The following is a 25,415-nucleotide window of genomic DNA, read 5'->3' as shown; positions in this document are numbered from 1 at the left end:
TAGTTTTAGTTAATTACAGTAACTTTGTCAGGGATTACACTGTAAAACGTCTCATGGCTTGTGGAATACAAAGAGCATCCTCTGCAACTGTGGGCCTACTTTTTAATGTTTTTTTGATCTCTTAGGCTACTCTAGGCAACCTGCTTGATATTCTGGTCATCTACAATAATGAGAAATTGTACCAACAGTTGTATAGAAAGAAATGCTTTTAAAAATCTTCACGACTTTCAGTGTGAAAACGGTTCAGAGAATAAAGTTTCTGTTAGCTTACTTCACATGTAGCTGCTGGTACCTGGCAGTGATTGAGGATAGGGGCCGTTGCTAAGTAACGGAATGCTGACCCGCCCCCAGGACTGTACAGCTCGCGCCAGTCTGCAGTCACACAGGCATACTGTATATTAAAGTAACCTAAAACTACTCTCACACGAAGTTAGGAGCTGATTTAAGCTTCGGGAGGTCTCACAAATCAGTTTTTTTCTTTTCCGTTTTGTTGAACGAAGGGCTACTACAGCACGTCATGGTCGCAGGGCAGCAATCATGTCCGACGACGAAAGTGTGCCTTCTTTTCTGGAGGACGTCAGGGTGAAGTTTGTCGAGGAAAAAGTTTGTGGGCTGCTTCGACTTCACCGCCAAACATGGGAGAAGAGTGCTGTCAACGAAGAGTTTCAAACACTTCTCAAAGACTTCTTCGAGAAGGAGTCTGTATTATTTTTCTCGTCTTTGAAAAAAGGTTGTCTGGTTGCTTCTAATGAGGTATGGTTATTGCAGAGTCTCCAGTAACATTAAGCTGGTAGCTAGCTACATTCATGTATAACTAGCTTAGCCTATGTGCACTTGATTAGTAAGATAGCTAGTTAGCCAAGCTTTGGACATTTACAAGATGTAAAAATGGATGGATTTAGCATGACAGATTTATTGAATTGCTTGGAAGTGTCAAATCTGTTTATTTAAAATTCAATTCAATTCAATTTTTCTAATGTAGGTCACACCTGTTGCTCAGAACAAGCAAGTCTATATGCTTAAGAAGGGAGTTGTTTCCATCAATGCTGAAAACTACAGGGAGCTTCTGCTCTTTGGCCTGCTGTCTCCATCACCACTACTGCAGCTGTCAAACACAGTGGAGCAGGTGATTGTTATGTAATAGCTACCCTCCATCACACACCTGTCTCACAAAAAAAACCATCCTATTGTATTTGCTGTTCTTTTGTTATCCAGATTTCTACCTCACTTTTATACGGTACCTGGGTGATTCATTATTTGTCTCTTTACAAGGTATGCGCTCCATTGCTGTCAAACAGCAAAAACCATCTAATGTGGCCAAATCTGATGTCTGATGACATCATTCGACATGTTGAGAGCATGTGCAGTAAGACATCTGTTGTACAGGGACAGGTATTAGGGAAAACTGTCCTCCCCATTCCAGCTACAACAGAGTGGATAGAAAATTCATACAACGCCTTCAAAATGTGAGCAAACACACACATTTTGCTTTTGTTTTTAAGAGACTGGGATCTTTGTGTGTACAGGGTTATTATATTTATACATTCATACAGGTATTCACACTCAAAATATATTTTCATCCTCAGGTATAATAACTATGACAGGGCACTGGCCCATGCCATAGAGAGCCAGGTCATCAACTGGACCAATCTGATCCAGAAAATTTTAAAGGAGGATTCATCAGACCTTCTTCTGACAGGCTGTAATCCAGGGCCCAATGCAGAGCTGAAGTTTTGGGCTTCAAGGCAGAGCAATATCCTGAGCATTTATCATCAGGTATGCTCCCCTTTCCTCCTCATCTTTAGTAAAATAATTATTTGACTTGTTTCCATCCACTCTCTGTTAAAGTTTGTGGTACTGTTCCTTGTAGCTCCAGAGCCCCATTGTTCAGAAGATGGCAAAAGTGTTAGAGATGCTGGACAGCAGCTACTATCCAACAATCAAGACTCTAATTGGAAATGTGTTTGATGGTAAGATTAGCCAAATAACTGTACTGTGTTGTGGTTTGCACCAATCAATCAAATGTCAGATGCACAGCTTAATGTGATTACCAAAACATATTATAAATGATTATGTATGTGTATATATGATTATTATGTTATGTTTAAGTTTGAAACTGATTTTTCAAAAGCACTTCAAGAAGCCCAGGACATTGACCTCCATCTACAGCCTCTACATGCACAACTGTCTCAACTGGAAAAGGGAGGATTTCCTCACCTTGAGACATTCATTCCTGCACTCTTTCACACTCTCTTCCTTATCTGGACCAACTGCCAATCTTATCAAAGACCAGCACGTATTGTGGTGTTGCTGCAGGAACTTTGCAATCTGCTCATTGAACAGGTAAGAATCCTGATGAAACACCTGTAATAGTGGTCTACATCAAGTGACACATACTTGTGAAATTGTTGCCAATATTATTAGTGACAGTACATGGAATTTTGTCAGTTACACTTTGATGGTATGTTAGTCAGTCTATTAATCTGACTTCAGTTATTGGCTAACTGTGTGAACAAATTCACAGATTTACAATCTTTCACCATTTAGGCTTCTACATACCTCTCTGGAGACCTGCTCCTCAGAGAGGATCCAGAGGAAAGTCTACAAATGGTAAATAAGGTGATAAAAATCTTTAGATGTTTCAGAGACAGTTACCAGACACAGAGGGAGAGGTTGGCCAACCATGTGAAACACGCTCCCTGGGATTTCCCATCTGCCATGATTTTTGCACGTTTCAACCATTTCCTTAATCGTATGGTACAGTTGGAGGTGAGATGAGATTTTTGTTTTTGTATTCAGGTGTCAACGGTGAGGTTGTGTTTCCTATTATAAAGTGCTATTTTTGCAGGACTTGTTTGAAATTATGCTGGACTTTCAGAGGATGGAAAAACTGGAATTCGGTGGACTTAAAGGAAAACTCTACAGTGAGCATGCTGCTCAGATGTACGGAGAGTTCAGTAAACGCTGCCAAGCGTTGAAACAAAGTGAAAACAGCCCACTTGACTTAAACTCTCAGGTGAAATTATTTTTCATTGGCATTTTTATTACTAATTAACATTTCTGTAAATAGCCACTGCACTGATTCATAATGCACTATTTCACACTGGTGTCCATAATTAAATAATGTTGAATTGTTTACTTTGTCATAAGGATTTTGAAAATGAGTATAAGGATTTCAAAGTGTGGAATGTGGACTTTGAATGCCGCCTTGCCAGCCTTCTATGCTTGGCCTTGAAGGATGGCTCAGGACTGGAATCAGCATTTAAAGTAAGCAAGACTGGATAATATGATGATGGTAATGAAAGTATTTATAAATAGTCAGTGACAGAGCTGTCAAGGTGTACACCAACATCTTTTTTTCCTTTAGCTGCTAATTATTGTCGGTCCCTTCTTGGAGAGAAAGCAAATTCGACAGATATTCAGTCCCAACTTCCATCTACTGCAGCAGCATTTCAGAGAAGAGCTGGAGAAATGTAAATGTCTGTTTAAAGCCCAGCTCAATCAGGTACTGTAGCAACATGGAATATTATCAAAATGCATCCAAGGCATAGTAGAATTTGTCCATGCAACAACTTTTTTCCCATTCTTTCTTTACAGATAGAGAGTGGGCTGAGTAAGAACATGGCTCAAACTTCTGGAGCTTTGAAGTGTGCAAAAATGCTCAGAGAACGCATTCAAACACCATGGGAAAAAATCAGATTACTGTTCGACATGTCAGTAAAAACACTAGACGATTTCCAGTGAATATATGAACTACTTACAGACAGATAGATTGATAGATTTAAAAATGACAATAGTCTCACAGTTATTCTATATTTCCAGGCCTGCGGGAGGTGTAGAGATGGAGAAGGAGTCCTGCATGTACATGGAGATGATGTGTCTCCTGGACCAGTATGAGGAGGACACTTACTCTGACTGGCGTAATGGTTTGGAACAGGCCTGCCTGATCAACCTGAACCAGCCCCTACTCTCCAGAAATACCTCATCTGGCCTGATCTCAGTCAACTTCAACCCAAAGGTGATTGATGTATCCTTCCCGAAAAACTAGAAAGCACTCATTTTGCAAAGATCCTCCAATAAATATTAATCCAACTTACTCTGCTGTTAGACTGATGTAATAATGTATGACTCATACTCATGATCTAGGTTTTATTTTTTTAGTTTACTAAGTTTTACCAAATAACAATATTTCCAATGGTGCATAACCCAAATGCAAGCCACCCCTTAAGTAGGGTAAATAATTTCTTGACTCATGCAGTGTCTCTCCTTTAAATTACAAGCAAATCTGTTCATATGTTTTTAACATACTGCTGACAGAGTTGGTAATATGCACAAAAACCTAATCATTCTGGCAGAGGGAAACACATTTAATTTGAGTTATTATATTCTCAAAGGCTTTCTGTTAGTTGAGACAAAACATTTACCACCACCCCACTGTGACTATGTATATGAGTTAATCACCGTTTCCTTTCACTCCTCAGCTGACTGAAGTCTTGAAAGATGTGAAGTATATTCAGACTCTCAGTCAGATCGAGATCCCTGCAGCTGCAGTGACTGTTTTTGAGAAGCGTTTCATGTTCACAAAGGTAAGAAACAAGCATATTACACTCATGCACACTTGTTTGAGTTAACCAATATGCAATATGTCTTTCTTATTATCCTTTACATAATGCGCCCTTAAAAATATTTATCCACACTTGTATTTTGTAGTATTTGAGCAGCCTGCAGCTGTTAGCACAATGGTACAACAGGCTAAAGCAGATAGTGCTAGAGGTCGAACTTCCTCTCACCAGAGCTGAGCTGGAGTCTATAGACGTGCAGTTGACAAGAGCAGAGTCTGACCTGACATGGCAGGATCCGGACTGCTGGAGCTTCATCAGCAACACCAAAGACCTGGTCCACGACCTTGTATGTCGAGTCAGCAGAGCGAAGGAAAACTGTGAAGCCATCCAATCAATGATGAAGGGATGGAGGAAACAGGCCATGTTTTGCAGAAAGGACAACAAGAAAGGCTCGCTCATACAGCTGGAAGACAGGGAGGACCGTGTCAACAAGAAGTACAGCTTAATGAAGAAGGACGGAGACTCTATCCACAAGTTGATACAGGTATGTATGGCTGGTTTTATAATACTGTTCCCTATTATTCATAATATATTTTCCATGAATACTGTGTTACTGTACTGTAAGTAAGTAAACACCCAAAATTATAAAATTATTGGCATGGTTTGAAAAGCTTTTATCTTATTGTAGAGATATTAATCTTCCTAGCTTATAGCAATCTTAAGGGACACTTTGAGTCAAAGGTAATTCAACAAATTGTTTAATTACATTTAAATTAATTTCATAATTTGCACTTCTGTTTAGCTTTGGATTCAGTATCATAACAAGATAAACCTTTTGGATGTAGTCAGTCCAGATTTTGTCTGGTTTCTAGCCTACTTTTTTTTCCTGACATAAATATGATTTTACTTGATACACTGTGTATTGAAAAACTCGATATCTCGATATCTTCAAAACTCAGCAACTCACACCAAAACCATCTAGATGGATAAATAGCACTGCCGGAAAAATATGTATTTTTGATTTTGGGGTTAACTGTCTCTTTATAATGTCCCAATACTTGGGGAGCCATGTAAATATATATGCCCTAGTTATTCTGAAATAGAAAAAACTCTGCAATCAAACATCAGCATCATAGAAATAAAAAATGATACAAGTACAAGTCAAACATTGACAGTCTTCGTGCTCACCATCTCTCCAAAATCCTACCATTTTCTCAGGAGAATATTGTCCTTTTCCATGCTGACCCTGCCTCAGAAGCATGGCAGTCCTACTTGGAGTACGTGGATGAGATGGTTGTGGAGGGGCTCTTCAGTTACATCAGCCACTCTCTTCAGTTCTTTGTAGACAACATGGAATCATGGCCAAACCAGAAGCCTCTGTTTGAGGCTCAGTTGATGCTGAGTAGCTCCGGAATGGTCTTCCTCCCCTCGCTGGAGCAAGATGCAGGGGACGGCCTCTATGAGCTGATAGAGGGACTGGTCAGAGACGTATTCAAGACTACTGTGAATATCAACAGAGTGGCTGCTCATCTTGGCATGGATAGCTACCAGGTACTGCTGTAGTTTTGTTAAAACTGACTGTTGTTTCTCTGTAAATAGGGATGTTTTTCGAGCCTAAGACTTGTCCCTACCACTGCAAAGACGTTGGCATCCTGGTCTAATAGATGCAAAATAGATGAATGTATATTGATGAAAGCCACGTGAAATGTTGTCTAAGAGGGGACAGATGAGATAAGAGTAGACTGGGTTGGGATGTTGTGGGGTGTTTTAACTAATTCATCTTATAAAATGCACAAGTATAATTACCTCCAAAGAATAGTATTATGTACATTTTCTGTTCTCAGTTTTTAGGTTCAAAATAGCATATTTTACGACAAAGTTTTGAAGTGTGCTCTCCTATTACGCTAATATCTCTAAAGTCACTGCAGTACATTCCTCTACAAATCGTAGATCCTTCTCATGTTATATGTCATGTAATATAACTCTTACAGGATGTAATGGATGACATGCTAGATTTGTTGGACCTGAGACAGGAAATAATGGAGCGAGTGGAAAACGTCCTCAAGAAAGCAATAAATTACCAGAGAAAGTTTGACTGCTACACCCTTCTCTGGCAAGATGACAGGGCAGAGTTTCTCAGCCAGTTTCTCCTTTATGGACGTGTACTCACAGCTGAAGAAATGGAGGCTTATGGAACAGACGTACTCCCTGAGAGCCCGCCTACAATCGATAACTTCAAAGAACAGGTAAAAGACTTTTTTAAAATAATGAGCCACATTTTCCCTCTTTATGGCAGGTGTCTCAATTGTAATGTCTGCTGTGGTCTTTATTTTACAGATAGATTATTATGAGGATCTGTATGCTGAAATATCCAAGGTTGAGGACTTCACAGTGTTCAATGGATGGTTTCGGGTGGATATCAAGTTCTTTAAAGTGAGCCTCCTTAACACTTTAAAGAAGTGGAGCTGGCTTTTTAAAGAACACCTTTTGACACATGTCACTAACAGGTAAAGCTAATTTCTGCATGGCTGTTATACTAAACTGTTACATCAGTTGTTCTCACTGCATTTTTTCCCTCAGTCTCGATGAGCTGCAGAGGTTTGTCCGAGCAACAGTCGAAGGGCTCGGACAGCCTGTGGCTAAAGGAAACCACAGTGACTTGGTGGAGGTGATGAGTCACCTGTTGGCTGTCAGAGACCGACAAGCAGCCACAGACAAGATGTTTGACCCACTTAGAGACACAGTAATCCTCCTGGAACAATATGGAGTGACCATACCCGACCAGGTCTATTCTCAGCTGGTGGTAAGAAAACGAATGGGTTAATTCTCCTATTTTCCTTCCACTTTTAACTTCGAACTAAAAATAATGTTAAAATGATAATTAATTCACATTCAACCTTTGAGAAATCAAAATTCTCTCTGTATAGGAACTTCCTGAGAAATGGAGTGCAGCCAAAAAACTGGCCTTAAAAGTGAGGCATGAGGTGGCACCCATGCAGAATGCAGAAGTGATGGTTTTACGAAGACGGTGCATGGCATTTGAGGTGACAAGTCACTTTCAGCTTTTATTTCCAGATAAATTATACACAGTGTTGACCAGCATTTAAGTGGTACTTTTAATTTTTCAGGTGAAACAAAGCCAATTCAGGGAGATGTTCAGGGCAACGGCACCCTTCAGTTACAATGCAGCGCATCCCTACATCAGTCTGGAGAAGGTAGGAGTTAAACCATTGCTTGATTATAGGATTAAAATAAAACTGTATCATATTGAACACTTTGGATAACACTTGCCATGCGTCATTTTCTAGTCTGAAAAAGCAATCCGAGACATGGAGAAAGAGGTAGCGGAGCTGCAGGAGTCCACAAATCTGTTTGACGTTACTATTCCTGACTACAGAGACATCAAGCTCTGCAGACGAGAGATCATGGTCCTCAAAGAACTGTGGGACATTGTGGTATTTGTGCAGGTCAGTACCTTAAAGTATTTTGTATATTTGAATGTCACAATTCTTTAGGAAATAAAAAATACCGCTGACAGCCTCATCCTGCCAATACAATACCCCAATAACTCAATATCTTGACCAGCACTGTCCTCTTGGAGGCTGTCATTGATTCTTTGAATACCCTGTAGCCTCCAAATGTCCCCATTAAGCACCGTCAGCCCATTGACCCCTCTGCATTCGTCTTTATCTATACAGAGCAGTGTGGAAAACTGGACAATGACCAAATGGAGGCAGATAAACGTGGACCAGATGGATGCAGAATTGAGGAGGTTTGCCAAGGTGAGGTCACCAACAGTGCTACATCACACCAGCACATCTCTCCTGCTGTCTTGCTGTCATGCACCATTGCTGTTTGTAACAGATGCCCCTAATAACTAATTATGTTTACCTACCTTCTGTTTGTGTAGGACATACGGAAGCTTGACAAGGAGGCTCGCGTGTGGGATGTGTATTCTGGGTTAGACCTTTATGTAAAGAACCTGTTGACGTCACTGCGGGCCGTGAGTCAGCTACAGAACCTGGCAATACGAGAGCGCCACTGGGTGCAGCTAATTAGAACAACGCAGGTGCGTAAATGAACAAAGCAGGATCCTACTTTAGAGCAAAGCCTTTTTTCTGGCATGATAGAAATCTTAACTTTGCATCATGACAATAATTCTTTTAAATTAATATAGATGAACTTCACTGTGACTGACAACACCACCTTGGACGACCTCTTGGCTCTGCAGCTCCATTTGCTGGAGGATGAAGTTCGCAACATAGTGGATAAGGCGGTCAAGGAAATGGCCATAGAGAAGGTTCGTCCAAAGTTGTTAATAGATTATGTTCAAGCACATCGACATCAAGAGTATTTTGGTCATAATGACCAATAATATGATAAGATATGTTTTTTGCAAACTTATTATTAACATTCTTCTACCTATACTGTTGCATGTTTGGGCTAAAGATGAATAATGTGGACAATTAACAAACAGGACTAGATCTAGAACATTTTACCTTAGGATGTATAGGGAAAAAGTAATGACCAGGAACCAGACAAATGTACATGGTCCATTATGTTGTTAAAACCATATATCTCCAAAGAATCAACTTTGCATGACTGGTTTTATTTACAAGAACCGTGTATTTCTCAGATAATCCAATGGGTTTGAAATAGTTTATTCAGCCTAAGAGGAATGGGAATTGTCTCAATCAATAATAAGTAAAACTAAAATCACCTCATTTGGTTTTCATTTGCCAGCTGCAGTTGATATATTTGGTTTAGGTGTTACTAAATACTGTTGGAAATACTGTTCGTAGAGACTGATTATCCAATATTATTTTTAATCTCAGGTTGTGACACAAATAAGTCAAACGTGGTCATCAATGGAGCTTTCATATGAAGATCATTGCCAAACCTCTGTGCCACTGCTTAAGTGTGAAGAGGAACTTATTGAAACTCTTGAGGATCATCAGGTAAATATTTAAGCTGCTGTTATTGATGCTGGGACTTTATGTGTGACCCTATTGTGTTGAAAAATGCATAAAGGCTGTAAAGCACAAAAAAAGTTCTCAAGATCAGTTGTCTGTGAGAAGCACTGATAGTAAAGTGCTGAATAGAGATGAGAGTGCAGAAAGGGGCCTCTCCGTCTGACTGTCTAACAGCACAACTGAGAGAAGAGAGGTCCCTATTGAGTCCTTAGATTTATAGCTACTCGAGGACACGGGGCATTGTTGCACTCTGGCGGTCTTTGTACATGTACACCAGATGCATTGGGGGGTTATAGCCAGCAATTAGAAGTCTTGCCACTTTAGTGCCCCCATCTTTGTGTAAACAGACTGTCTCTCTCCCCCACTTTTTTATGGCATGGCATGCTGATGAGGTTGAATATGCATTGAAATTACACTGACATATGTTATGAAGATAAGGTTATGAAGATATGTCTTTCTCTTGCCACAGATTGTGTGGTAGTTTGGTATGTTTAAGTTTTTCATTAGACCAAATCATTTAGGTAGGATGTACTCATGTCTCCTTGTCCTTATCCTCAAGGTTCAGCTCCAGAGCGTCTTTCAGAGCAAGCATGTAGAGCACTTCCTGTTCCAGGTAGTGGAACTACAGAAACAGCTGATGGTGGCTGACTCTGTGCTGATGGTCTGGATGGAGGTCCAAAGGACATGGGCCTATCTGGAAAGCATCTTCAAAGGCTGTGATGATATCTGCCAGCAGCTGCCGGCAGATGCACACAGATTCCAAGCGATAGATGCAGAATTTCAGGTCTGCACTAATATGCCAGTCATGTAGTGAAGCAAATTCTGTTGCTGTCATCATTTTAAACATGGATATTTTGATCCTTTTAGGAGTTAATGTTGGACAGCGCCAAGACTAAAAATGTCATCGACGCCACCAACAAACCTCTTCTGTTTGAGAAGTTAGAGGATCTACAAAAAAGGTAAATTTTTATCTCAATACATACTATTCTTTATACTCTCCACAGTTTGATGTTTTGTACTCACTTTTCACACATACTTTCTTTTAACAGGCTGGCATTGTGTGAAAAAGCTCTTGCTGAGTACCTGGAAACAAAGAGACTTGCCTTTCCGCGATTCTACTTTATTTCATCTGCAGACTTGTTGGACATTCTCTCTAAAGGGAGTCGTCCCAGAGAGGTACATACGTATATGTAGATTTTCCTTCATTTTTGTTTATGGTATTTATCCAGTGTCACTATTTCACGTGTCTGTCAAGACAAATTGAATGACTCAATGTCTTTTGCAGGTAACTGTCCATCTCTCAAAACTATTTGCCAACATGTCAGACCTTGAGTTTACCAAAAACAAACAGTTGGAAAATCCTAAACTTGCAGTGGGGATGTACAGTAAAGAGAGGGAATTTGTCCCATTCCAGACTGAATGCCACTGTTATGGGCCGGTAAGATAAGATTCAGGATCAAAGAATCTGAATTTGCTATCACATTTCGTAAAATAACTGACCTAATAATAGCGATACTTGACAATAGGTGGAGGCGTGGCTTACCTGTCTGGAGGAGTCTATGAAGGAATGTGTCAGGGGTCACCTGTCTGAGGCTGTTTCTGTGTACGAGGACAGGCCCAGAGAACAGTGGATTCTTGACTTCCCCGCCCAAGTGGCTCTTACTGGATCTCAGATCTGGTGGAGTAATGATATGGAGCTTGTGTTTAAAAGACTGGAGGAAGGATATGAGTCTGCACTAAAGGACTACAACAAGAAACAGGTAGATTTTATGATGACATTGAAAATAACAAAGAGGAAGAGCAAGAGGTTTTTGTAAATATTTAACTAATGGAGACCTTTGTCAATGGGCAGTATGTTTCTGAGATCTCTATAGTCCTAAATGTTGGGCCAAATATATTTTACAGATTTAGGTGATGAATAATTTGTACATATCTTGTTTATTGGAAGAGGTGTATTGATACAAGACTTAGTTGTTGCTACCAAAATTTGTGGTGTGTTGAATTTGACTATTATTTTGCAAGGCATCTGCAATATTTTGAAATTAAAAATAACCCCTTACGAAACTAGACTCCCATACAACACTACCACAAACTGTCACCACAACATCTCTCTGGATTACTATGAATTGTGTTACAACATCAAGTAAATTATGAATTGACCGATGTAAAGGTGCATTATTGGAATGAAATGTAATTTTAGGAAAAAGTTACTGCCTTGATTTAATTTCATTTATACATGCATTATATGTACAGGTACACTGTATACATTTAAATGTAAAGATAGTATTACATTATACTGATTTGTGTATATTCTGTGACTGAAGTGGCAACTGATAAAGACGATGGACACGTTTTCCATAACGCCATCATAATGACATGAGAGTCATATCCTGTGCTGGATTTGTTGAACCTTGTTGTGAGCTATGCTCACAGCTGTATTATCACTCTTGTCAGTTTCATCAGCACTATTTAAGGTTAGCATGTCCTTGGTTGCTGTTTGAATAATCTCTCACTCCCTTGACTGTGCTGCACTGATTGGATCTGCTGTCATACACGACCAGTGACAAATGCAAGACATCCAGTGATGTTTAGTCAAAGCAAGACAAGACTTCTTTTGATTGTCTTTAAAGTCCAAGTCCTTGATTAGTGTTTGCTCAAATTCTCCACATTGTCCACATTCATACCGACTGTGTTGATCTGCATGGATTGAAGTTTTAATGACTTTGAATAATTAACAATACAACTGAGACAGGAAATTTGAACCAAACAATGTTATATCAGATTGTGTAACCCCTCCTCCAGATTTCTCAACTCAACTTGTTGATTGCCATGCTACTGGGAGAGCTGAGCTCAGGCGACAGGCAGAAGATCATGACTATATGCACTATTGATGTCCATGCCAGAGACATTGTTGCCAGCCTCATCGCCCAAAAGGTAATGATAATTGAATCATCCCATAGTCAGCATTTCCTTTTTGTGCAATTGAGCTAATTCATTATAACAGATTTTACTCAACATAAAGGTATGTAAAGCACATGAAGAATTTATCAGCATGATTGTTGTGTTGCTTCTCTCAGGTTAAAATGTAATTTACTGAAAAATCACAGTTTCAGTTCAATTCTCAATTTGCAACACATGCAGCAAGTAAAACATTGAAAAAATCTCCTTTAGCATAGTTTAAAAGCAGCCACCTTTGTTCACAGGTCACCACCTCACAGTCCTTCCAGTGGCTTTCCCAGCTCCGACATTGCTGGTATGAGAAGCAGCATCACTGCTTCATTAACATCTGCGATGCTCAGTTCCTTTACTCGTATGAGTACCTTGGAAACATGCCACGTCTAGTCATCACTCCCCTCACAGACCGGTAATTTAACTGCTTATCAGTTTTCAGTCTATGTGCATAAAGTTTTGCTATATTTGCTACATTCAGCATTGCTAAATAGCAAATTTGTGTTTCTCTGTGTGCTGTTGCCATGAGCGTATATAGGTGCTACATCACCTTAACTCAGTCACTCCACCTGACCATGAGTGGGGCCCCAGCAGGCCCCGCTGGAACAGGGAAGACTGAGACCACTAAGGATCTTGGCAGAGCCATGGGCGTCATGGTATACATCTTCAACTGTTCTGAACAGATGGACTACAAGGTGTGAAATTAAGCAGAACATTCATTGTTATTCACTTTAGTCAGTCTTTGTCTTTATTAAATGTTTAAATGCAAATTTAAAAATTTTTTTGTGTATATTTAGTCAATTGGAAATATCTACAAGGGTCTAGCCCAGACTGGAGCATGGGGCTGCTTTGATGAGTTCAATCGTATCGCTGTGGACGTTCTGTCCATTGTAGCAGTGCAGGTCAAAACTATACAGGACGCCCTTCGCGCTAAGAAGAAAAGGTAAGCAATTGAAGTCGTATACATGAATCCTTGAGAGTGAGAAATTAGTTACCTCCCTATACATTCCTACAGGTTCCTGTTCTTGGATAAAGACATTGTCTTAAAGCCCTCTGTGGGGATTTTCATCACTATGAACCCTGGCTATGCAGGCAGGACAGAGCTACCTGAGAACCTCAAGGCTCTTTTCAGGTGGGATACAGATTTGGCTTATAGTGTGCTTTTGCTCAGCATTAAGTTCATTATGCACTGTTGTGTCTTGCTGCAGACCCTGTGCCATGGTGGTGCCCGACACTGAGCTTATTTGCGAGATAATGTTGGTTGCAGAGGGCTTCCGTGGTGCTAAGCTTTTAGCCAAGAAGTTTATCACTCTGTACACTCTCTGCAAAGAACTGCTCTCCCAGCAGGTAGGAGAAAAGCACTTAAACGCACTATTCTTATTGTTGGATTATATCAGAGAGCATTAATATTAAATCAGGAGCACAGTAAGTAAGTGCATGTAACCATTTAATAAATCTTAGCACTTTTGTATGATACGATTTGTCTCTCATTTGCCTATTAGGACCACTATGATTGGGGTTTACGTGCTGTCAAGTCTGTTCTGGTTGTAGCTGGGGCGCTGAGAAGACGAGACAAGAGTAGACCAGAGGATCAGGTGACTTATATGTGCATGTCATCCCACAGCCACAAGTGGAAGATGCACTTTCTTTTTTTAATACCTTATTTTTATTGTTTTTCTATTACAGAGAAATCACACACCCACAAAAAAAAAAAAAAAAAAAAAAAAAAAAACATGCATGAAAAGATCTGGATTGCCCTGTTTCCATAAAACCACAAGCCACAAGATCTATTCCTGTGGCATATTCGGCTGTTCATTCTCTTGTCTCGTTGTTGACATGTAGGCATCATCTATTTCTCCCATTTCTCTTGACATAGGTCCTCTTGAATATTTATCCAATGAGTTAACAGTAGCATATCATATATTTTTTCATCAATTTTCAGCCATTCATCTTTAGTGGTTCTGCTGTGTACCATTTATTGAGTATCATCTTCTGAAATCTTCTATTCATTATGTGTTGATATAATATAGATAGTACTATAGAAGTATACTTTCTCTCCAGGTGCTGATGCGTGCACTGAGGGACTTCAACATGCCTAAAATTGTGACAGAGGACGTGACTATCTTCTTGGGACTGCTAGGAGATCTGTTCCCATGCCTTGAGGTGGAGAGAGAACGAGACTGTGAATTTGAAAAGGCCGTCCGAAAGACCACGGTGCAGCTCCGACTCCAGCCTGAGGAGACATTCATCCTTAAGGTTTGAGATGAAATGGTGTATACCTGCTTGAAATAAGAATGAAAGAATCTTTTTCTAAACATTTATTTTGTCAGGTGGTACAGTTGGAGGAACTCATGGCCGTGCGTCATTCTGTCTTTGTTCTTGGAAATGCAGGGACTGGGAAAAGCCAGGTTGGATTTTAAAGCCTTAAAAATTGTGAAAATGAAATCAAACAATTTTTATAAGATACATCAAATGTCAGATATTTATCTTTCAATAGATTTTGAGAGTTCTCCATAAAACATATGTAAACTTGAAGAGGAAGCCTGTGTGGAATGACCTCAATCCCAAAGCAGTGGACAGAGATGAATTGTTCGGCTTTATCCATCCCGCGACTCGAGAGTGGAAAGATGGTAAACAGAGCTGGTTTTGAATGACAATAACAAAATTAGAGCACATGTACAAGTGCTAACACATAACAAGTGCAAACAGTGGTTATATCTTGTAATCTCAGTTGTTTGTGTTCTTCAATCTCTGCGCAAGGTTTGTTTTCATCACTGATGCGGGAGCAAGCAAACATCTCCCACACAGGACCTAAGTGGATTGTGTTGGATGGAGACATTGATCCGATGTGGATTGAATCACTCAACACAGTGATGGATGACAACAAGGTACCTCCCTCCTGTTCACTCATACACTATTGTACAACACATAGCAACCAAGGTGGTATAGATAGAAAAAGATGTTCCTTTCCCCCTCCTTCAGCAATCACTTCCTGGAGTGTGTGTACTTGGAGGTCTTTTTCCAGAGTGATGAATCATGTCACAGTGATCTTGAGCCTTTGAAATATTCTAAAGCAACTCTGTCAAACCTGATGAGATATGAAGGTGTTTTCCTTATCGTTTGGGTAGAGTCTTGTCCATCATGTTGACCATTCAAATGTTGTGATATTTGGTACCTTTAATCCTTAATAACATCTCTCAGGTCCTGACTCTGGCCAGTAATGAACGTGTGCCACTCACTTCCTCCATGAGACTGGTGTTTGAAATCAGTCACCTAAGGACGGCTACTCCTGCTACTGTGTCCAGAGCAGGAATTCTCTATGTGAACCACCAGGACTTGGGCTGGAACCCGTGAGTCACACAGTTGATATTAAAGCGTTTTTAGGTTTTCAATGCAATGGTGTTTTTGTATTATCTTCTGTATCATGTGTTGTGCCTCAGAGCTGCAATAATTAACTGATTAATCTAGTGTTTATCAAAGTTTTTACACTGTGTACCATATTAGCAGGTGCTGTGGGTGCTTCAGCAGGTGGTTAAGTAGCCTCTAGCGTACCCAGTTCACTGTTTGGTTCAACATCACTTTCAAGAGGGCAGCTCAAAGTATTCTCCCCCTACTTCGCACTTCTCTATTATTATTTTAGTTTTAAATTCTGCAGTATTTGCTAGTATTATTTTGTTTTTAAATTTACTTATTTCATTTTCAAAAACCAATTGTTGGATTCCTACGCATACCACAGTTTGAGAAAAGTGGGATTTATTGATTAGTTAAGAACTATTAAATTAATTGCATTTGCCGGTTAGAATAATCATAAAAAATTTAATTGCAGTATAAGACCTTTGAGGACATCAGCTTGGGTGTTGGTGAACACTGAAATTTTCACAATTTTCTGACAGTTTATAGACCAAACAACTTACTGATTAAAAAAAATATTGAAAGATTAATTGACAATGAAAATAATGATTAGTTGTACCAGTTCTAAACCTTTGGGCTGAGTGGTAGACAGCATCCAGTGGTTTTAATGTAGAGGCAGCAGCTTTCCTTATATAACATCCCTGTAATCCAAAACAGATAAAAAATATTGTTGCAACAGTTCTTTTTTCTCTGAAACACTGGTTCAGATCCTGATCAGATGAGCACAGCAAGATTTAAACGATTCCTTGTATTGTTGCTCAGGTACGTTGCCAGCTGGATTGACCAACGCGAACGGCAGACAGAAAGGGCCCACCTCACCATACTGTTTGAAAAATATGTTCCACGTTGTCTAGAGCAGATGAGGAAAACCTTCAAGCCCATCACTCCTATCCCAGAAAACTCTATGGTGCAGGTACTCAACACAGAAGCACGCACAGTGGATTAAGTTCTCCTTTGGTATGCATGTAAAGTCAGCAATTATTTTCTTATTGTTCAGACGCTCTGCACTTTGCTCGACTGCCTTCTGACACCAGAAAATATCCCATCTGACTCTCCGCGGGAGCTCTATGAGACCTACTTCACCTTCGCCTGCATCTGGGCTTTTGGTGGGGCCCTGTATCAAGACCAGGTATTACTTTGATTACTTGATTTAATTCAAGCAGATGAAATTGAATTTAGTACAACCATTATTTTTGTCCAAACGCAGTGTCCAAACTTTTTTTGAATTCGTGGTTGTAAATAATGAAGTATTGTATGTATGAAATATAATGTAGCTTCTATAAGGACAGTTTGAGTGTATGAATTCTGTCATGACATGCTATGCGGAAGGGTTTGTGTCCTAATTAGGCTAGTAAATTCAGGCCTTGTTCCTTGACATAACAGCTGTCCCTTGACAGATATTTAGAAAGTATTTTCTATAGAAAATTGTATAACTGGGCATTAATGTTACAGGCAACGTCAAGGACTGTTGCACATTGTTATCAATACTCCTGGTGATAGTCCACTTAGTTATCACTCCACTCACTCCGGGCTTTGTCTTTGTTCTTCTGTCATAAAGATATAAATATAGGCTAAGGCATCATGACATGGGGCCTTTTGTTGAGATGACCTGTCAAGAGTGTCAAGTGACCAAGAATAAGATGAGCTCAACTGTCAATCATTGGAACTAATTGTGGAGTTGTCTATTGAAATGATGTGAATTAATATATGATATTATATCTTCTATGATTTTCCCAGCTCTATGATTACCGGGAAGAGTTCAGCCAGTGGTGGACCAAAGAAATGAAGACAGTGAAGCTACCAGCACAGGGGACTGTGTTTGACTACTACCTTGACCCTCAAACCAGACGGTTCCTGCCCTGGGCTGATACTGTGCCTCCGTTTGAAATGGAAACTTGTACGCCATTACAGGCAAGAACATAGAAGCTACTATAAATACAGAAAAGTAGGACCCTTCATGTAACTCTAGAGACACAGACTTTTCAAAGCACTTTGACAAATAATCACATACAGACATAATTACAAGAAGCAACCTTCTTAAAGAAAAATAACCAAAAAATGAACAATACAGTCATATGAAAAATATATATCAGCCTCAGTGAACATAATAAGAGAGGGTAAAGTCACATCATGAGGTTATGGCAGGGGTGCTAGAATGGATGATAGGCTTTCCACTGTGTCTGATTACCATCTACTACACCCCATACCAGACTGTGTGGGGGTGAAGGCATGAGCAACAAGGCTTGAGCTATCACCCACGCTCTATTGTCTTTCTTTATGCTACTGCGTACAGCTGTGAATGCTCCAAAGGCTCTTGCTGAGCCGTAATTAGTAGGGTTTTGTTCTGAGCAAATGATGCTATTATGACAGAATAGTTGTGGTGCACTGGGGAAATACAAGAAATTATAAATCACATACAATTCACTGAACACATGTCTGTCAATAAATCACACTCAAAGAAAGCCGTAATAACTATGTATGTTTCTGTTCTCTGTCTTCCTGCTGTTTCTATGATTGCAGGCTGTTGTGGTACACACAGCAGAGACTGTGCGTCTTCGGTACTTCATGGACTTGTTGCTGGAGAGGAGACAGCCAGTGATGCTTGTGGGGAATGCTGGAGTGGGAAAGACTGCACTTGTCAGGAACAAGTTAGAGTGTCTGCCAGAGAGTTACATGACTACAAAAGTACCCTTCAACTACTACACTACCTCCCTCATGCTGCAGGGTGAGTGGGGTTTTTGATTGTTTTGTAGTAGAGACTAGCACAACAAGTAAACTGTAGCACCATCTGCTGGTAATTTTCAGATTCAGAAAGGATGGAAGGGGAGAAAACTTCACCCTTAGGTGTCTTTTGCAGGCATTACCTTGGCCATATGACATCCTCACATTTCCAAGGCTTATTTGATGAGAGAAATATTATTCTAGCTCTTAAAAAGGCTGTTGTTTGTCTTTTACATGTTAGGTAACAGTAGTTTGGTTGATGTTTTTTACTTTCGCTTGTAGTGATTCTGGAGCGACCATTAGAGAAAAGAGCAGGCAGGAGCTATGCCCCTGTAAGCAACAGAAGGATGATCTACTTTATAGATGACATGAACATGCCTGCTGTTGACAGTTATGGAACAGTGCAACCTCACACACTTATTCGGCAACATCTGGATTATGGGCATTGGTGAGTCTTACATTACTCATAAACATTTTGCCAAACTATGTTTTTGTTTATTAAACCAGGCCTTGTTTTCTCTCTGTGTAGGTATGACAGACAGAAAATGACCCTAAAAGAAATACACAATACCCAGTATGTTGCCTGTATGAATCCAACTTCTGGGAGCTTCAGTATCAACCCCAGACTACAGGTATGTTTCCCAGTTAAATTGCACTTAATCTTCTTTTCTGATGCGGGATTAAAAGAAGCATTTTGTAACAGCACAATATATTTTTCAATGCAAATTGCATTGCCTGTCTTGAGTTTTATAACCCTCAATTTTCATCTGCAGTAACTTTTTAAACTGCAGAAACAAACTTCACATACTTGTTTGCAGAGAAAGTGATTAGCATGTTGAGGAAGAATTTTCAGCAATTATAAATCCACAAGGAAAACTGATGTTAAATCTTCTGTCTAGTTTTGAGCATAAATAAAACATATAACAGATTTGAATACAATATTTTATACTCAAGTGGCAGCATGGTAAGGATATGTTATCAATGATGTAGCAACTGTTTTAGAAAAACTAGTCTGTAACATTCAGTTTAAACACATATCTCCAGAATTAGTTTTCATTTAAATGCCTACCAGTGTTACCAAAGGTCTGGGGTTAGACTGAAGTAATTGCTAATCATACAATATTATCTATTTTCTGAAAATTTGTCGTACCTTTTTTGCTTTCTCCAGAGACATTTCTCAGTGTTTGCAGTGAACTTTCCTTCATCTGAGGCTCAGACGTCCATCTATGGTCAGATCCTGTGTGACCACCTTAAGCAGCAGCTCTTCAGTCCGCTGGTTCAGAGGAGCGCTGCAGCTGTGGTCCAAGCTGCCATAACTCTTCATCACAAGATGATTCACAGCTTTCTGCCCACAGCCATCAAATTTCACTACACATTTAATCTACGAGACTTGTCTAACGTCTTCCAGGTAGTGCTAATAGCAAACAATTTGTGCAATTTGTCTTTTGAATGAAAAGTGCAATATTCATATGATTTTCGGTGTTATTCAGGGCATCCTGTTTGCCGGGCCTGAGAGTGTGAAAGACAGCACTGACCTGGCACTGTTGTGGCTCCACGAGTCCTGCAGAGTGTACTCAGACAGACTGGTAGATGTCATGGACCTGCAGCTCTTCCGGAAGCTCCAGATGGAGACTGTGCATGAATGCTTCGAGGTGCATTACAGATTCTGATAAACAGTTTACATTTCTGCTCTTCACCTTCATTTAACAACAGTGAACGAAAGATTCAAATGATTTATTATGCTTGTCCTCTTCCAGGGACTGGAAGACAAAAAGGTGACAAAGCAGCCCCTCCTCTATTGCCATTTTGCCCAAATAGGCGATGAAGCCTCCTATACTCCTGTTACAGACTGGTCTGTGCTCAGGTCCATCCTCACAGATGCCCTGGAGAGCTACAATGAGCTCAATGCAGCCATGAATCTGGTGCTGTTTGAAGATGCAATGCAACATGTGTAAGTATAGCTGGACATCATATTATTATAATAATTAGAATGGTCATAGTAAACTTATAAAATATTTTCCTTTTATAATGTTGATGAAGTGTTTTGCATCCATGACACTAAACAAAGCAATAAAGAAAGAGTTCATAAACATAACATACTGAAAATAAGCAAATTTATTAAATGTAAAGTGGCAGTTTGATGTAGAAATGATGCCATATTAAAATCCTCCATGCCACTCTTGGGAGACTACGCACTAAGACCTTTAAAGGTAGTCTGTCTAGATTTATAACATTTGGTTAGACAGAGATGTTTTGTGGCATAACAAAGATTGTGTTGTTACCAGCTGTCGCATCAGTCGTATCCTGGAGTCTCCAAGGGGTCACGGCTTACTGGTTGGGGTCGGGGGCAGTGGGAAGCAGAGCCTGACTCGTCTGGCTGCCTACATATCCTCTGTGGAAGTCTTCCAAATCACTCTGAGTAAGGGTTATAGCACCCAGGACCTCAAGGTAATGTTGTTAATAGGTTACAGCCAAACAGAACATCAAGCAGAGTATAACCTCATAAAATATGCTCTTACGAAAATGTATAACCTTTAAGTGAGTTACAATCCTTCACACGTCACAGTTAATTTAAATCAAGGTTTGTTTGCATGCAGGATATTTATGCTATTCGTTTTTGTACCCCACTGACGCAGGAAGTACTTGTCAGATACTATTTAAAGCCACTTGGAAATGTTTCAATATCTTATTGATGAAGCAAGTTTGTCAATTTAATCCTTTAATAGCCTCTTAAAAAATCAAAGTGTCATCATGGGACTTGTGCTGACCCATTGATTGTTGTTGGACAATTTAAAATTCTTTAATGGACTCCATATCAATGTGACCGTTTTACTGTACAGTCTGCTTCCATTCATGTCATGTGTGATTTTGTTCAGATGGATCTGGCAGGCTTGTTCCTCAAGACTGGAGTGAAGAACCAGCGTGTGGCTCTGCTCCTGACCGATGCACAGATACCTGATGAGCGTTTTCTGGTCATTATTAATGACTTACTGGCATCAGGTCAGTACAAACGTCCATAATAACCATACTGTTTTTCAGAGAACATGCCTGTTGTAATCGTAGCTGTAGAATTGTTTTTATTAATGTACATTATCAGCTATCAAACTTTGTCTTTGAAATCATTCTGACTGTCAGCCTGTCAGTCTGTGATTATGACTGCCTCTCCCTACAGGAGAAATTCCTGAGCTTTTCAGCGAGGAGGAGATCGAAGGTATCGTGTCGGGTGTGAGAGCTGAGGTCCGAGCTCTTGGACTGCTGGACAGCAGGGAGAACAGCTGGAGATTCTTTACCGACAGAGTTCGGCGACAGCTCACGGTCTAGTCTTCCAAAATTTTCTTCTAAAGACATCATTATTCACCAGCATTCTATCCTTATCAGGCTGAAGAATGGAAATGACTGATATGTAATTGCACTTTCACCTAAGCTGATTTTGTCTGGGTAATGTGTTCAATTCAATTCTGTGATTATGTCTAGGTGAGCTGCTTTCCACCAACATCTTATTTATTTTTAAGATTTTCTCACTTTTAGGATATAACCTTGTAACTACAAAATACCTGAGTTTAAGTGACTAAAAATAATAGTTCTACTCAGTTTGACCATTATAATAATGAGTCTGTGGGCTTTGAAGGGTTTCCAAGGGTGGTAGAATTTTTTAAATATGCTTAATTTTTGTTACTCACATACTTTAGCCTGTAGAAACCCCATTTTTACTGTGAAAAAAATCCCTCTATAATTCAGATTCTGTTTACTATTGAAGTGAAAGACACATAAAATTTCCGACAAACTGAAAGCACGGATTAATGCGGTACTCCATGAGCTTTGATAACACTTGAATGTGACTTCACAGCCAACATTCAGAGCAATTAATTAATTAATTAGTTAAACAAGACATTTGTAGAAATTAAAATCTTACACATATTCTAGTGTGTTCAAAATTAAAAGCACAGCTGCTGTGTAATGTTAGTAAATATGTTTGACAAGCTGAGTTCACAGAGCCAGACGAACTGGGGGGTTAAAAGGAAGGAAATTCTTGTCTCAGTATACATGTATGCCATCCAGCTAGTGTTTGCGCCAGGGCCTCTGGTAGTGTCACCGTCTGCTCCAACCAACTGGGAATGTGGCTGTCTGACCACATGCCAAGTAGATGAAAGTGGGGGCTCAGACGGCTGCCAGTTCTGGTTTCCCTTTTGGATGCATCTGTGATATCTATGACCTGTGTTGATTTTCCTATGTGCACTTGGCTACATATCTTGTATGGGGATATTTTCCAGACTTGTTTGTGTACAATATGTGTGCCTTTGTGACACTCACTGTCTCCCTACTTCCTTCTTTGTAGGTGGTACTGTGTTTGTCTCCCGTGGGCAGTGCCCTTCGTGTTAGGGCCCGTCGATTCCCTGCTCTCATCCAGTGCACCACCATTGACTGGTTCCATCCTTGGACCTCAGAGGCTCTGCAGTCGGTCAGCTACAGGTTCATCCAAGAGATTGAAGGCATTGAGGTCAGACCTTTGAAACCTGTACTGTATCTCACCATCTCTCATTCTAATCAATTTCTCAATAAGTTTGTCTCCTTGCTTTCCACCACGTGTGAATTGTTAAATATAATTGCAAGTAACAGTATTGTCTGTCAGAGAAGCATCTATGGGTGTGTCATACAGTACAGTATCTCCCCTAGGTTTGCCATGTACCCCCTTATTCCAGACTGAGTTAGACTTTAATGAACACCTTCTAATTACTACAGTGCAGCTGGATTAACGTCTCCATAGATCCCTCATCATTAGTTCTCTGCTGAGGTGCTGACAAATTGCTGAACACATGCCTGGAGACTCACAGTGAGTGCAGGCATATCATTGTTTTCCATCATAGCAGTGGAACGATCACAACCCAGAATCATTTATGTTAATGAGAGAAGAGTGATTAAGCACATAACGACCCTCTAAGGAGGCACAGCTGTCACAACCAGGAAGTGTCATCACATATGTGAACACGTGCCAGACTATTACTTTTCACTGTTTGTGTGTGTGTGTGTGTGTGTGTGTGTGTGTGTGTGTGTGTGTGTGTGTGTGTGTGTGTGTGTGTGTACACAGATTTGTCCATGTGTGGATGTTCATTTCCTGCAAAAAAATGTGTCCTGATTGTAGCCGTAGTACTGAAGAAGCTGTGGTATTATTAGAGCATTACTGCTTAAGAAAAAGTAGTAGTGGCAACTTTTACTAATATTAAAGGATGGAGGTAGGTATTGATTAAAAAACTATTTTGATAATTGAGACTTTTTTTAGTAAATTTTTTTGCCAAAACTTGCCAAACATTTGCTGGTTCCAGTGTGTCAGATGTGAGTATGTACACTTTTTCTTTGTCATACATATCTTTGGGTTCTGGACAAAACAGTCTATAAGATGACACTGCCTTCAGCTGTGGGGAATTAAAACAGGCGTTATTCACAATTTGTTGACATTTATTGATAAATTGATTAAGTAGGAAAATAATTGGCAGATGAATCAATAATGAAAATAATCGTTAGTTTCAGTCCTAGTAGCTGTAAAGTTATATTAATAGAAATACACTCAGGGGAGGGAGATCATGAGGGAGAACATGTGGAATAAATGTTTGTGTGGATGCAGACAGGACTATGTTTGTTTAAGTTATGTTCATTAATAACAAAATATTCTAAAAAGTTGAAAAAAAAACAAAATATGAGCCATTACTGTATTTATAAAGTCATTAATGATTGTTTATCTTTTTAAAGAGGCTGGGAAACAAGAAATGAAATGATCATTTATTTAAAGTTAGAAATGCACAACTCACTAATAGTTGTTACACAGGGCCAATCAATGAGAACTTCTCTCGCATCTCAACTGAACATCGCATGCTTTGTCAAAAAGCATTATGTCAGATCTTAATTAATAATGATTTTTTTCCTACCGGGTCCATGATCATTAACAATGGCTTTTTGTGAGTTATGGTTAGGTTTGATCCTTGTATTCTCTGCTCATTTGTTTTTGCTTTAATTGATTGCTAACTGCTTGATTAATAGAGGCTCTGTGTCATTGAGCTCCATATGATGAATACCTAGTTGGACTGTGGTACAACAGACGCTGTAGACGGTATTTAGAAAGTTGGAGGACATCAGAGATAATGTAAACAGTGTGCATGTTTTACAAGCTGCACGTCAGTGGTCTAAACACATTATTTTCACAGAGGTTTCAAAGCCTAATCATTCCTGCTAGCTGCACCTAAATTTCAGATTGAGTAAGTCAGGGCCAGCCAAGTAAGATGGCAAAACTTGTAGATGAATTCAAAATTTATGAAGATAATATTTCAGTCCCCATCAGGTCGGCGATGTTAAACTCTACTCAATCCAGCTCGCCCCATTCGCCCCTCTCCCCCCTTGTCTGCTTATTTTTACAGCCTGCCGTCCAGGAATCCATCAGTCTTTTCATGGCCTACGTTCACACCAGTGTCAACCAGGCAAGTGAAAAATACCAGCGCAATGAGAAGAGGTACAATTACACCACCCCCAAGAGCTTTCTCCAGCAAATCACCCTGTACAGGAACCTTCTGGAGAAGAGCCGGGCTCAGCTCCAACACAAGATGAACCGGCTTGACAGCGGCCTTCAAAAGCTCCAAACCACTGCCTCTCAGGTGCACATCTTTATTATACACTGTAGGGGGCTAATATAAGGGTTTAAAGTGCAAGCTTGAGGTAGGAAAATTAGGAATAGTTAATAATGTGCGATTTAAACTATGGGTTTTTCCCTGGCATTAAGTATATTACAAATTGAAGTATGTGTAATAATTTT

At 39.8% G+C, this 25,415-nt stretch overlaps 1 protein-coding gene across 1 annotated transcript in view; it reads left to right on the top strand.

The window, feature by feature from the left end:
- Nucleotides 1–537: 537 nt before the first annotated feature.
- LOC141011832 (dynein axonemal heavy chain 11) overlaps nt 538–25,415 on the top strand; it is a 40,817-nt gene continuing 15,939 nt past the window's right edge. The window contains exons 1-56 of the mRNA XM_073485147.1: nt 538–753; nt 983–1,126; nt 1,273–1,466; nt 1,587–1,776; nt 1,871–1,970; nt 2,132–2,343; nt 2,548–2,769; nt 2,849–3,016; nt 3,151–3,267; nt 3,368–3,505; nt 3,598–3,713; nt 3,823–4,018; nt 4,482–4,586; nt 4,711–5,106; nt 5,781–6,113; nt 6,554–6,808; nt 6,900–7,069; nt 7,143–7,365; nt 7,490–7,606; nt 7,691–7,777; nt 7,871–8,029; nt 8,261–8,344; nt 8,473–8,631; nt 8,740–8,862; nt 9,398–9,520; nt 10,095–10,319; nt 10,403–10,494; nt 10,585–10,711; nt 10,821–10,973; nt 11,062–11,295; nt 12,338–12,469; nt 12,739–12,899; nt 13,023–13,179; nt 13,282–13,427; nt 13,500–13,616; nt 13,693–13,831; nt 13,987–14,079; nt 14,546–14,740; nt 14,815–14,892; nt 14,982–15,114; nt 15,245–15,372; nt 15,686–15,834; nt 16,658–16,808; nt 16,893–17,024; nt 17,633–17,806; nt 18,416–18,620; nt 18,899–19,064; nt 19,146–19,248; nt 19,785–20,024; nt 20,107–20,268; nt 20,374–20,567; nt 20,902–21,064; nt 21,493–21,616; nt 21,789–21,931; nt 22,953–23,114; nt 25,024–25,257. Coding sequence (XP_073341248.1) covers nt 538–753; nt 983–1,126; nt 1,273–1,466; nt 1,587–1,776; nt 1,871–1,970; nt 2,132–2,343; nt 2,548–2,769; nt 2,849–3,016; nt 3,151–3,267; nt 3,368–3,505; nt 3,598–3,713; nt 3,823–4,018; nt 4,482–4,586; nt 4,711–5,106; nt 5,781–6,113; nt 6,554–6,808; nt 6,900–7,069; nt 7,143–7,365; nt 7,490–7,606; nt 7,691–7,777; nt 7,871–8,029; nt 8,261–8,344; nt 8,473–8,631; nt 8,740–8,862; nt 9,398–9,520; nt 10,095–10,319; nt 10,403–10,494; nt 10,585–10,711; nt 10,821–10,973; nt 11,062–11,295; nt 12,338–12,469; nt 12,739–12,899; nt 13,023–13,179; nt 13,282–13,427; nt 13,500–13,616; nt 13,693–13,831; nt 13,987–14,079; nt 14,546–14,740; nt 14,815–14,892; nt 14,982–15,114; nt 15,245–15,372; nt 15,686–15,834; nt 16,658–16,808; nt 16,893–17,024; nt 17,633–17,806; nt 18,416–18,620; nt 18,899–19,064; nt 19,146–19,248; nt 19,785–20,024; nt 20,107–20,268; nt 20,374–20,567; nt 20,902–21,064; nt 21,493–21,616; nt 21,789–21,931; nt 22,953–23,114; nt 25,024–25,257 — 9,159 coding nt within the window. The remainder of the gene's footprint in view (nt 754–982; nt 1,127–1,272; nt 1,467–1,586; nt 1,777–1,870; nt 1,971–2,131; nt 2,344–2,547; nt 2,770–2,848; nt 3,017–3,150; nt 3,268–3,367; nt 3,506–3,597; nt 3,714–3,822; nt 4,019–4,481; nt 4,587–4,710; nt 5,107–5,780; nt 6,114–6,553; nt 6,809–6,899; nt 7,070–7,142; nt 7,366–7,489; nt 7,607–7,690; nt 7,778–7,870; nt 8,030–8,260; nt 8,345–8,472; nt 8,632–8,739; nt 8,863–9,397; nt 9,521–10,094; nt 10,320–10,402; nt 10,495–10,584; nt 10,712–10,820; nt 10,974–11,061; nt 11,296–12,337; nt 12,470–12,738; nt 12,900–13,022; nt 13,180–13,281; nt 13,428–13,499; nt 13,617–13,692; nt 13,832–13,986; nt 14,080–14,545; nt 14,741–14,814; nt 14,893–14,981; nt 15,115–15,244; nt 15,373–15,685; nt 15,835–16,657; nt 16,809–16,892; nt 17,025–17,632; nt 17,807–18,415; nt 18,621–18,898; nt 19,065–19,145; nt 19,249–19,784; nt 20,025–20,106; nt 20,269–20,373; nt 20,568–20,901; nt 21,065–21,492; nt 21,617–21,788; nt 21,932–22,952; nt 23,115–25,023; nt 25,258–25,415) is intronic.

This window comes from Pagrus major, chromosome 17 (assembly GCF_040436345.1).
Source record: "Pagrus major chromosome 17, Pma_NU_1.0".
In the NCBI taxonomy this organism is placed as follows: domain Eukaryota; kingdom Metazoa; phylum Chordata; class Actinopteri; order Spariformes; family Sparidae; genus Pagrus; species Pagrus major.
The sequence above is the reverse complement of the archived record's forward strand: the minus strand, read 5'-3'. Positions and strand labels throughout refer to the sequence as shown.